At 43.4% G+C, this 13,616-nt stretch overlaps 1 protein-coding gene across 3 annotated transcripts; it reads right to left on the bottom strand.

Moving 5' to 3' along the window:
* Positions 1-3,886: 3,886 nt before the first annotated feature.
* LOC120047041 (E3 ubiquitin-protein ligase TRIM39-like) lies at positions 3,887-13,272 on the bottom strand. Of its 3 annotated transcripts, XM_038992598.1 has the most exons (7): positions 13,162-13,258; positions 12,564-12,628; positions 9,598-9,692; positions 9,081-9,194; positions 8,282-8,768; positions 7,763-8,147; positions 3,887-4,919 (listed from the first exon to the last, which is right to left on the bottom strand). In XM_038992598.1, exons 3-7 carry the CDS (start codon positions 9,633-9,635, stop codon positions 4,375-4,377), a joined length of 1,569 nt encoding a protein of 522 aa, XP_038848526.1. In that variant the 5' UTR covers positions 9,636-9,692; positions 12,564-12,628; positions 13,162-13,258; the 3' UTR covers positions 3,887-4,374. The 3 variants fall into 3 exon arrangements, with proteins under 3 accessions (XP_038848526.1, XP_038848533.1, XP_038848518.1); XM_038992605.1 differs by lacking the exon at positions 12,564-12,628 and having other exon boundaries at positions 8,282-8,738; positions 13,162-13,272; XM_038992590.1 differs by lacking the exon at positions 12,564-12,628 and having other exon boundaries at positions 13,162-13,272.
* Between the last annotated feature and the right edge of the window lie 344 nt (positions 13,273-13,616).

Below are 13,616 nucleotides of genomic sequence, written 5' to 3' on the forward strand. Positions count from 1 at the left end.
ACCTCACTGTGGTCTGCAGGTGACAAAGACAACAAACCTCACTGTGGTCTCCAGGTGACAAAGACAACAAACCTCACTGTGGTCTCCAGGTGACAAAGACAACAAACCTCACTGTGGTCTGCAGGTGACAAAGACAACAAACCTCACTGTGGTCTCCAGGTGACAAAGACAACAAACCTCACTGTGGTCTCCAGATGACAAAGACAACAAACCTCACTGTGGTCTCCAGGTGACAAAGACAACAAATCTCACTGTGGTCTCCAGGTGACAAAGACAACAAACCTCACTGTGGTCTCCAGGTGACAGACAACAAACCTCACTGTGGTCTCCAGGTGACAAAGACAACAAACCTCACTGTGGTCTCTAGGTGACAAAGACAACAAACCTCACTATGGTCTCTAGGTGACAAAGACAACAAACCTCACTGTTGTCTCCAGGTGACAAAGACAACAAACCTCACTGTGGTCTGCAGGTGACAAAGACAACAAACCTCACTGTGGTCTCCAGATGACAAAGACAACAAACCTCACTGTGGTCTCTAGGTGACAAAGACAACAAACCTCACTGTGGTCTCCAGGTGACAAAGACAACAAACCTCAATGTGGTCTCCAGGTGACAGACATACCTCACTGTGGTCTCCAGGTGACAAAGACAACAAACCTCACTGTGGTCTCTAGGTGACAAAGACAACAAACCTCACTATGGTCTCTAGGTGACAAAGACAACAAACCTCACTGTTGTCTCCAGGTGACAAAGACAACAAACCTCACTGTGGTCTGCAGGTGACAAAGACAACAAACCTCACTGTGGTCTCCAGATGACAAAGACAACAAACCTCACTGTGGTCTCTAGGTGACAAAGACAACAAACCTCACTGTGGTCTCCAGGTGACAAAGACAACAAACCTCACTGTGGTCTGCAGGTGACAAAGACAACAAACCTCACTGTGGTATCCAGGTGACAAAGACAAACTGAAGTGATGTATTTAAACAGAAAATACACAGATTAATTTGCTGACATTTTCCTACATCAAAACGTTCCCATTGGGTGTATCTTAAGAAGCCCCACTCGTGACAGGCCGGCAGGTCAGCGATGTCAGCCAATGCTGTCAGGATTTGGAAGTGTTTATCTGATGGAGCTCAGCTGTTCTGAGAGTCATTACTATGGAGACGTGCTTGGAGGAACAGACTATGATGCTATCTAACAGCAAATGGCCTTTTAAATAAGCTGACCCCAAGACTCTTTCTCAATTCATTTTTACTTGATTCCTCATATCCTCTCTGCTCACCTCCCTCTCAAAACACACTGTACAAGAAGATCTTAGGGGTGGGACCATGGACCTTCTCCTCCAATAAGGTTGAATTAGGAGTCCAACTCTTACCTTTTTATCCTAACCGCTTACCCCTGGACTATAAAGCTAACGCTTCACAAAGAACAACTAGCTGAAGTACATCAACAATTCTGATGTCACTTCTGTTCTTCCTGCATGGCCATCTAGTGACAACTAGTGACTAAAACTATTTAACAGAAGAGCAGCTGTTCTGTGTTACAGAAGAGAAAATAAACAGTAACAAACAGCCCATCCTTAGACACCAAATAATTCTGTAATCACACACTGTGATGTGGAATGATGAAAGACTGGAGAGTTTATATTAGTTGATGAGAGAATATCGAGCAGTTGAGTTTCTTTCAGTTTGATTAGTGTCATTATCTCCTAATCTAAGCTTCTTTCTCATGTCTCTTTACAGTTGTGTTAACAACAGTGACTTTCTCATGTCTCTCTACAGTTGTGTTAACAACAGTGACTTTCTCATGTCTCTCTACAGTTGTGTTAACAACAGTGACTTCCTCATGTCTCTCTACAGTTGTGTTAACAACAGTGACTTTCCCATGTCTCTCTACAGTTGTGTTAACAACAGTGACTTTCCCATGTCTCTCTACAGTTGTGTTAACAACAGTGACTTCCTCATGTCTCTCTACAGTTGTGTTAACAACAGTGACTTTCCCATGTCTCTCTACAGTTGTGTTAACAACAGTGACTTTCCCATGTCTCTCTGCAGTTGTGTTAACAACAGTGACTTTCTCATGGAGGGCACTGAGTCTGAGTCATCACTAGGCTAAACAGACACCCACTCTATCAGCGACAGTGCTTTTAGAGAAAGGAGGGAGGGAAGAGAGGGGATAGGCTGAGAGAAGGAAGGTATAGAGTGAGGAGAAGTAGAGAGGGAGGAGAGGAAGCGGGAGAGAGGAGGGAGAGAAAGGGCAGGTAGAGACAGATAGGACTCTCCTCTGAGATGAGAGTCAATTAAATTCAAAACAACTTTATTAGGAAAGGCATATTCAGTTTACAAGTGTAAATATCAACATCAAAACCAGACCTCTCTCTCCAATATAATACATCCTCCTTTAGACAGCACACTATGAATGTGGTGGTTGAGTAGGTAACCCTCCCCTCAGATTCCATCCACCTCTACCCAGCAGTTCCTCAGTCACATTAACAGTGTCTATCTGAGTGAAGTCTGATCTCTCTCGGGAGGCTGGAGATCGATGCGATGTGATGATTCTAAGATAAGAAAACTCAAGGTGGCTAATCAATGATGCTACCAGCCCACCCTGCTAAGCCCAGCATGAACCCAACTGGTTCTAGGTGTGTGTGTGTGCAGAAACCAAATGGCAATCTCTTAAATCTTGCTTGAAAAACACTCTTCCAATAAGGGTTTTAATTGAAGGTTGACTTGAGGATGTGATATGTTATCCTCATCTGTATTCTCAAAGCTTTATAACAACATTACTACAATGTTGCTCCGGTGAGCAGTAAGCACATTATTGCACTTAATGGACTGTAGGGAAACACCGCCATCATGTGGCTGTACATTGACATAGAAAACCTTCCTTCACTACTGCTGATGGTCGATTGTCTGAAAACTACAGGTAACTAACTAGTGCTCGACTTGGACTGAAATAGGTGTCGGTACTCATTTTTGGTGCCGGTACTGTTTATATTTAGGTGCAGGAACTCCACAATACTTTGGAGCTAATATTCTATAAGAGGTACAGGAGCTCAAGTAGAACATTTGAGGTGCCGGTACTCAGCTCAGGTGAACTCCTGCCCAAGTCAAGCACTGCAGGTAACTGCCAAAATAATGGAAACACTTGAGTAAATGTGGGATACAAAGAATATTGAAAGCAGGTGCTTCCACACAGGTGAGGTTCCTGAGTTAATTAAGCAATTAACAGCCCATCATGCTTAGGGAGGGTCATGTATAAAAATGCTGGGCAGGACATCATTTTGGCTACCATCGCTATGACCCAGAGGATGACAATGCCCCCATCCACAGAGCACGAGTGGTCAGTGAATGGTTTGGTCACTGAATGGTTTGGTCACTGAATGGTTTGGTCACTGAATGGTTTGGTCACTGAATGGTTTGGTCACTGAATGGTTTGGTGAGCATGAAAACGATGTAAACCATATGCCATGGCTTTCTCAGTCACCAGATCTCAACACAACTGAACACTTATGGGAGATTCTGGAGCGGCACCTGAGACAGAGTTTTTCATCACCATCAATAAAACATAAAATGATGGAATTTCTTGTGGAAGAATGATGTTGCATCCCTCCAATAGAGTTCCAGACACTTGTAGAATCCATGCCAAGACACATTGAAGCTGTTCTGGCTCGTGGCACAAGGCCCTGTTACATCTCTTTATGTTGGTGATTCTTTCATTTAGCCAGTTACCTACATGACTGATGCTGAACTGACTGCTCATTTCAAATCAGAGTTTACTGTCATATTCACAGGATACAGCGTAGTACACAGGGCGATGAAAGGATTTCTTGCAAGCTCTCCTTCTAGTTCAACAGCAAAAAAAGTATTCAACTAAAATATAGTAAGAAACATAATCATGCAGGACAGTATTTAATTATTATAGTAAGTCATGTAATAATGTAATTCCAGGGGTTTACTGAACATATGACATACAGACCTGGGCTTCCTGTGGTATTTAGTGAACTGTTTTCATTCTTCCCAATGTCATGTTACATCAGGAAGAAGAATGTGGATCTCGTCCACTAAGATGATATGGTCCACAGAGATAGATGGACAGGTAGGTCTTATTGGATTACATTATGAGACTGTGATTTACTATGTTAACACATGAAATGATAACCTTATCCACAAAATAACTTAGTTCTGCATTAATAACTGCAATTGAATGATTACATTATCAGAAAAAGTTATTGTATTATAAATGTAAAATGTTAATACATTATCCGCTGATTTATGTAATATGTATTACATTACAATTAATTATTACATTACCTGTTGGCTATTACATTAGCAGTTAACAGTATTTCAATAGTTTGGTATAAACCAGTCAGTCAGTGACATCTACAGGAGTGATGACCAGTGGGGTTGAGTTTTTACCACTGTAATTATTACCAGGGCTGAAGAATGGATAGAGTTTCTCAGTGAAGGTATAGCCAGTGTATGAGTGGATATGAGACCTGGCCTCCACGTTGTAGAAGGAGACCTGACCCTCCTTATAATCCACAAACACCCCCACCTTCTGGAGCTCCTCTCTAAGGAAGATGGGGACAGTGGGGACAGCGCCAGCCCAGTACTGTCCATTCCTCAGCATCACAGTCCAGTATCCATCCTCAGGATTCAGGTAAATCGTCCCCTTCATGTTGATGGACTTCGTGGCCACTCCTAAAGACCAGCCAGTCTTCCCCTTCACCTGCACCTCATAGTAGAATCTCCCTGAGGAGAAGCCCTCCTTTCCCAGGACACAGACTGAGATATCAAACCTCTCTGGGTTGTCAGGGAGATCCTGCCATACATCTCCAAATATAACTTGTTTCCTGTCTTCAGACAGGATTAGTTGGGGATGTGCTGTATCAGGATCTAGAGTCACATCCACTGTGGAGAGAAACATACACTTTATTAGAATTAGAAAAAATCAGTGGATATAGAACATAAATCTGTGAAAACGCATTTTACTGTATAATACATTATTCTCTGACATATGGCTATTTTGTGAATGGTCTGACATCTAAACTATTGTAATAGTGTATTCATGTAGCACCCTAGATGGAGTTAACATACAGGACTGTTGAGTCTAACTGAAGAGTAACGTACAGGACTGTTGAGTCTAACTGAGGAGTAACGTACAGGACTGTTGAGTCTAACTGAAGAGTAACGTACAGGACTGTTGAGTCTAACTGAAGAGTAACATACAGGACTGTTGAGTCTAACTGAAGAGTAACGTACAGGACTGTTGAGTCTAACTGAAGAGTAACGTACAGGACTGTTGAGTCTAACTGAAGAGTAACGTACAGGACTGTTGAGTCTAACTGAAGAGTAACGTACAGGACTGTTGAGTCTAACTGAAGAGTAACGTACAGGACTGTTGAGTCTAACTGAAGAGTAACATACAGGACTGTTGAGTCTAACTGAAGAGTAACGTACAGGACTGTTGAGTCTAACTGAAGAGTAACGTACAGGACTGTTGAGTATAACTGAAGAGTAACGTACAGGACCGTTGAGTCTAACTGAAGAGTAACGTACAGGACTGTTGAGTCTAACTGAAGAGTAACGTACAGGACTGTTGAATCTAACAGAAGAGTAACGTACAGGACTGTTGAGTCTAACTGAAGAGTAACGTACAGGACTGTTGAGTCTAACTGAAGAGTAACGTACAGGACTGTTGAGTCTAACTGAAGAGTAACGTACAGGACTGTTGAGTCTAACTGAAGAGTAACGTACAGGACTGTTGAGTCTAACTGAAGAGTAACGTACAGGACTGTTGAGTCTAACTGAAGAGTAACGTACAGGACTGTTGAGTCTAACTGAAGAGTAACGTACAGGACTGTTGAGTCTAACTGAAGAGTAACGTACAGGACTGTTGAGTCTAACTGAAGAGTAACGTACAGGACTGTTGAGTCTAACTGAAGAGTAACGTACAGGACTGTTGAGTCTAACTGAAGAGTAACGTACAGGACTGTTGAGTCTAACTGAAGAGTAACATACAGGAATGTTGAGTCTAACTGAAGAGTAACGTACAGGACTGTTGAGTCTAACTGAAGAGTAACGTACAGGACTGTTGAGTCTAACTGAAGAGTAACGTACAGGACTGTTGAGTCTAACTGAAGAGTAACGTACAGGACTGTTGAGTCTAACTGAAGAGTAACGTACAGGACTGTTGAGTCTAACTGAAGAGTAACGTACAGGACTGTTGAGTCTAACTGAAGAGTGACGTACAGGACTGTTGAGTCTAACTGAAGAGTAACGTACTGGACTGTTGAGTCTAACTGAAGAGTAACATAAATGACTGTTGAGTCTAACTGAAGAGTAACTTACAGGACTGTTGAGTCTAACTGAGGAGTAACGTACAGGACTGTTGAGTCTAACTGAAGAGTAACGTACAGGACTGTTGAGTCTAACTGAAGAGTAACGTACAGGACTGTTGAGTCTAACTGAGGAGTAACGTACAGGACTGTTGAGTCTAACTGAAGAGTAACATACAGGACTGTTGAGTCTAACTGAAGAGTAACGTACAGGACTGTTGAGTCTAACTGAAGAGTAACATACAGGACTGTTGAGTCTAACTGAAGAGTAACGTACAGGACTGTTGAGTCTAATTGAAGAGTAACGTACAGGACTGTTGAGTCTAACTGAAGAGTAACGTACAGGACTGTTGAGTCTAACTGAGGAGTAACGTACAGGACTGTTGAGTCTAACTGAAGAGTAACGTACAGGACTGTTGAGTCTAACTGAAGAGTAATGTACAGGACTGTTGAGTCTAACTGAAGAGTAACGTACAGGACTGTTGAGTCTAACTGAAGAGTAACGTACAGGACTGTTGAGTCTAACTGAAGAGTAACGTACAGGACTGTTGAGTCTAACTGAGGAGTAACGTACAGGACTGTTGAGTCTAACTGAAGAGTAACGTACAGGACTGTTGAGTCTAACTGAAGAGTAACGTACATGACTGTTGAGTCTAACTGAAGAGTAACGTACAGGACTGTTGAGTCTAACTGAAGAGTAACGTACAGGACTGTTGAGTCTAACTGAAGAGTAACGTACAGGACTGTTGAGTCTAACTGAAGAGTAACGTACAGGACTGTTGAGTCTAACTGAAGAGTAACGTACAGGACTGTTGAGTCTAACAGAAGAGTAACGTACAGGACTGTTGAGTCTAACTGAAGAGTAACGTACAGGACTGTTGAGTCTAACTGAAGAGTAACGTACAGGACTGTTGAGTCTAACTGAAGAGTAACGTACAGGACTGTTGAGTCTAACTGAAGAGTAACGTACAGGACTGTTGAGTCTAACTGAAGAGTAACGTACAGGACTGTTGAGTCTAACTGAAGAGTAACGTACAGGACTGTTGAGTCTAACAGAAGAGTAACGTACAGGACTGTTGAGTCTAACTGAAGAGTAACGTACAGGACTGTTGAGTCTAACTGAAGAGTAACGTACAGGACTGTTGAGTCTAACTGAAGAGTAACGTACAGGACTGTTGAGTCTAACTGGCAAAATTATTTTCTGATTGTTTCAAGATCTAAAATATAAAAGGTAACACTTTACTTGAATGGGGTATATTTAAGACATTTATAAAATCATTATGAAACCAGTCATAACACCTTCATGAGTGTTGAACTATCATTCATAAGAACCTGTTAACAATACTATCTAATAACCTACTACTACCTTAAAAAATAAAAACTGTCACTTTAAGGAGTCATTATTGTCATACTAACCATAGTCCATGGTCATATTCTTCAGGTTTCTTCTCACATACTCAGCCTCTCTCTGTTGCTGTGGGTCTGAGATGAGATTAGCTGTGATCTTATTCAGAGCAGCAGTTCTGATGTCCACCAGTTCTTTCTCAAATGTTGCCTCTTGTTTTAACACAGCATTCTTTTTACTGAGTTCACGAACAACATGTTTAAGCTCAGAGTTCTCCTGCTCCAAGTCTGAGTAGAACTTAGAGAGATTCTTCACTTCAGAGATAAGAGTTTTAGTTTTAGGGTTCTTCTTCAGATCAGAGAGTCCCTCATCAGAATCTTCTTCCTCCTCTTTAACTTCCGTCATCTTTTTAGAGACACTCTCTCTCTCCTCCTCCTCAGTCTCCATAGTCTCCTCCTTAACACAGTTATAACACAGTTCAGGTAATATAATAGATTCACAGTTCAGTTCGTCTCATTCTAATAGTGTTATAAGTGCTTGTAGATAAGAGTTTGTAGTCATTTCACATAGTGTATTGTTAATGACAGCACCTCTTTGATCCTCTCTGTCTGTCCAGCATTGCCTTGGTGACCTTTGTGTCCCCCGTCTCCAGTGACCTCAGCCAGGGCGTGTCTCTGCAGTGCTGGGACAGTGTAGTGCTGTCTGACGTGGCTCTCACAGTAGGAGACAGTGCAGGTCAGACAGGACTTCACCGCTCTGAGCTTCTGTCCAGAGCAGATATCACAGGCCACGTCCCCAGGACCAGCATAGCCCAGAGCAGGGAGGGCAGGACTGAAGCCTGCCTGCTGGAGCCCCTGGAGCAACCTGGCCAAGGCTGGGTTAGTGCAGAGCACAGGCCGGACTCTGGATCTCTTACTGCACTGGAGACACACATAGTCTCCTGCAGGGCCGGGCTGGACCCAGTATGTGCTGATGCACTGCCTGCAGTAACTGTGTCCACAGGGAATGGAGACCGGGTCCCTCAGCACCTCTGAGCACACAGAGCATCTGAACAGATCCTCAGTCAGCAGACTGGCACTGAGAGAGAGAGAGAGAGAGAGAGAGAGAGAGAGAGAGAGAGAGAGAGAGAGAGAGAGAGAGAGAGAGAGAGAGAGAGAGAGAGAGAGAGAGAGAGAGAGAGAGAGAGAGAGAGAGAGAGAGAGAGAGAGAGAGAGAGAGAGAGAGAGAGAGAGAGAGAGAGAGAGAGAGAGAGAGAGAGAGAGAGAGAGAGAGAGAGAGAGAGAGAGAGAGAGAGAGAGAGAGAGAGAGAGAGAGAGAGAGAGAGAGAGAGAGAGAGAGAGTGGGGTGTTTTTTTTGTTTGTTTTTTAAGCTACTCATTTCAACACTCACCTCAGATCAGGGGTCAAGGGTTCTCTTTTAAAGTCAAAGGGTGGCTCCATTGACCTGGCACTATTCATAGAGAGACAGCTGGGAGCAGGAGACTCCATTATCTCCCGCTGGGCTCTGCAATTCATACAAATTATAGTTATCTGTAGTGATATCATCACATTATCTTCTGTGTTGTCTTAAAGTGAAAGCAGATGAAACTAAACACATTCATCAACAGTGAAATACAGTAAACTGCCAAAACAAAGGAAACACTTGAGTAAATGAGGGTTATGGCGGCTCTGTTATGGTGTAGCGTGCATTTTCCTGGCATGTGATAAGGTCCACTCAACCCCTTAGAAGGCAAGGTAAACGCCAATAATACACAGCCATTCTGATCACCTTCAACATCAGACCCCCCTCTCTCTGACTCACCTCCTACTCAGGACTCCAGGATCTCCCTCAGACTCCCCCTCTCTCTGACTCACCTCCTGCTCAGGACTCCAGGATCTCCCTCAGACTCCCCCTCTCTCTGACTCACCTCCTGCTCAGGACTCCAGGGTCTCCCTCAGGCTCCATCCAGTCTAATGTCTGATTTAGACTCTGGACTGCTCAGGCAGATCTCACTCAGAAAACCTAGCCAGTAAACATAAACAGTTATATATACAGTCGTGGCCAAAAGTTTTGAGAATGACACATTTTAATTTCCACAAAGTTTGCTGCTTCAGTGTCTTTAGATATTTTTGTCAGATGTTACTATGGAATACTGAAGTATAATTACAAGCATTTCATAAGTGTCAAAGGCTTTTATTGACAATTACATGAAGTTGATGCAAAGAGGCAATATTTGCAGTGTTGACCCTTCTTTTTCAAGACCTCTGCAATCCGCCCTGGCATGCTGTCAATTAACTTCTGGGCCACATCCTGACTGATGGCAGCCCATTCTTGCATAATCAATGCTTGGAGTTTGTCAGAATTTGTGGGTTTTTGTTTGTCCACCCGCCTCTTGAGGATTGACCACAAGTTCTCAATGGGATTAAGGTCTGGGGAGTTTCCTGGCCATGGACCCAAAATATCGATGTTTTGTTCCCCGAGCCACTTAGTTATCACTTTTGCCTTATGGCAAGGTGCTCCATCGTGCTGGAAAAGGCATTGTTCGTCACCAAACTGTTCCTGGATGGTTGGGAGAAGTTGCTCTCGGAGGATGTGTTGGTACCATTCTTTATTCATGGCTGTGTTCTTAGGCAAAATTGTGAGTGAGCCCACTCCCTTGGCTGAGAAGCAACCCCACACATGAATGGTCTCAGGATGCTTTACTGTTGGCATGACACAGGACTGATGGTAGCGCTCACCTTGTCTTCTCTGGACAAGCTTTTTTCCGGACGACCCAAACAATCGGAAAGGGGATTCATCAGAGAAAATGACTTTACCCCAGTCCTCAGCAGTCCAATCCCTGTACCTTTTGCAGAATATCAGTCTGTCCCTGATGTTTTTCCTGGAGAGAAGTGGCTTCTTTGCTGCCCTTCTTGACACCAGGCCATCCTCCAAGTCTTCGCCTCACTGGGCGTGCAGATGCACTCACACCTGCCTGCTGCCATTCCTGAGCAAGCTCTGTACTGGTGGTGCCCCAATCCCGCAGCTGAATCAACTTTAGGAGACGGTCCTGGTGCTTGCTGGACTTTCTTGGGCGCCCTGAAGCCTTCTTCACAACAATTGAACCGCTCTCCTTGAAGTTCTTGATGATCCGATAAATGGTTGATTTTGGTGCAATCTTACTGGCAGCAATATCCTTGCCTGTGAAGCCCTTTTTGTGCAAAGCAATGATGACGGCACGTGTTTCCTTGCAGGTAACCATGGTTGACAGAGGAAGAACAATGATTTCAAGCACCACCCTCCTTTTGAAGCTTCCTGTCTGTTATTCGAACTCAATCAGCATGACAGAGTGATCTCCAGCCTTGTCCTCGTCAACACTCACACCTGTGTTAACGAGAAAATCACTGACATGATGTCCCTAGCATTTCTAAGCAAACAGCTGGAGCCAGGGCTTTCTCCTATAGAGCTCCATTTCTATGGAATGGTCTGCCTACCCATGTGAGAGATGCAGACTTGGTCCCAACCTCTAAGTCTTTACTGAAGACTCATCTCTTCAGTAGGTCATATGATTGAGTGTAGTCTGGCCCAGGAGTGTGAAGGTGAACGGAAAGGCTCTGGAGCAACGAACCGCCCTTGCTGTCTCTGCCTGGCCGGTTCCCCTCTCTCCACTGGGATTCTCTGCCTCTAACCCTGAGTCACTGGCTTACTGGTGCTCTTCCATGCCGTCCCTAGGAGGGGTGCGTCACTTGAGTGGGTTGATTCACTGACGTGATCTTCCTGTCTGGGTTGGCACCTCCCCTTGGGTTGTGCCGTGGCGGAGATCTTTGTGGGCTATACCCGGCCTTGTCTCAGGATGGTAAGTTGGTGTTTGAAAGTATCCCTCTAGTGGTGTGGGGGCTGTGCTTTGGCAAAGTGGGTGGGGTTATATAGTGCCTGTTTGGCCCTGTCCGGGTGTATCATCGGATGGGGCCACAATGTCTCCTGACCCCTCCTGTCTCAGCATCCAGTATTTATGCTGCAGTAGTTCATGTGTCGGGGGGCTAGGGTCAGTCTGTTATATCTGGAGTACTTCTCCTGTCTTATCCGGTGTCCTGTGTGAATTTAAGTATGCTCTCTCTAATTCTCTCTTTCTCTCTCTCTTTCTTTCTTTCTCTCTCGGAGGACCTAAGCCCTAGGACCATGCCTCAGGACTACCTGGCATGATGACTCCTTGCTGTCCCCAGTCCACCTGGCCGTGCTGCTGCTCCAGTTTCAACTGTTCTGCCTGCAGCTATGGAACCCTGACCTGTTCACCGGACGTGCTACCTGTCCCAGACCTGCTGTTTTCAACTCTCTAGAGACAGCAGGAGCGGTAGAGATACTCTTAATGATCGGCTATGAAACGCCAACTGACATTTACTCCTGAGGTGCTGACTTGTTGCACCCTCGACAACTACTGTGATTATTATTATTTGACCATGCTGGTCATTTATGAACATTTTAACATCTTGGCCATGTTCTGTTATAATCTCCACCTGGCACAGCCAGAAGAGGACTGGCCACCCCTCATAGCCTGGTTCCTCTCTAGGTTTCTTCCTAGGTTTTGGCCTTTCTAGGGAGTTTTTCCTAGCCACCGTGCTTCTACACCTGCATTGCTTGCTGTTTGGGGTTTTAGGCTGGGTTTTTGTACAGCACTTTGAGATATCAGCTGATGTAAGAAGGGCTATATAAATACATTTGATTTGATTTGGTCCTTTTGTGGCAGGGCTGAAATGCACTGGAAATGTTTTTTGGGGATTCAGTTAATTTGCATGGCAAAGAGGGACTTTGCAATTAATTGCAATTCATATGATCACTCTTCATAACATTCTGGAGTATATGCAAATTGCCATCATACAAACTGAGGCAGCAGACTTTGTGAAAATTAATATTGACCTGATCACATAAATCATCTGTCGAAGCGATGTGAACTAGGCCCCGTGTTCATGTTTTCAACCTCTCTGAAAAAGAGAACCCAATGTCAAACAGGAAGAGGCTGTATGCGGAAGCTGGTTGGTTGCTTAATGTAAAAAATAAATACAAACTTTCAAGAATTATATATTTTTTATTTCATTACTTCTACAGATATATCATTGCCATTTAGAGATATTTGTAAGTGGTGTTACATGTAACCCCCTTAGAAATATGTGTTCCCCATACAATTCAGGCCTAGTGAGAGACCTATACTGAAACCCCCTTACTCTCCTGAAAACTACAGAATACAGCCAAAATGTACTGTATATCATTCATACTGTAGTCACTTTACACACTACATCAGGTAAACAAATAAAACATTTCAGTGGTATTTTTCACCAGAACTTTATCAGAACAATCAAATATGTAACAGGTTACATAACCTAGGCCAACACTGTACGTCTAACACAGTGGTTACATACAGCACACTGTCCATGGAATAAAGTAATGATAATACGTGTTTCTATAACACTTTCAATTATGAAGAAAACATTAAATGCGATTATTGCATCTGACTTACCAATCTTTGGAAACAATTTGAACAGGAGTATCGAACTGTGCGCCTTCTAAAATGGTGTGTGTTGTAACTTTTACTTTTACTTTCAGTATAACCGCTAGAGACCAAACTACATTCTGAAAACTGCTCTACTGCTGGGTAGACCTATTGTAGTACAATGCCACCATCTAGTGGCCAAACGCTGAATCATTTGAAAATGTGTGATTTTAGATCGTTTTAAGAAAACATTTAAATTAATAATTGACATTCAGATTGCTTATTATAAATTACTTAATATTTATGTATTGAAATATATATTATTATATTATATTTTACACATTTCTCACAAAGCTTCAGTCCACACAGTTGACTGGTCTGATAAAGACTGCTGTGTCTTCTACTGACCAGCAGGCAGCACTAACATACAGTGTTGAGCACTGACTCAGTAAGGCATTTCACATACACACACACATGCACAC

The sequence above is a fragment of the Salvelinus namaycush genome, chromosome 1 (genome assembly GCF_016432855.1).
Source record: "Salvelinus namaycush isolate Seneca chromosome 1, SaNama_1.0, whole genome shotgun sequence".
Lineage (NCBI taxonomy): Eukaryota > Metazoa > Chordata > Actinopteri > Salmoniformes > Salmonidae > Salvelinus > Salvelinus namaycush.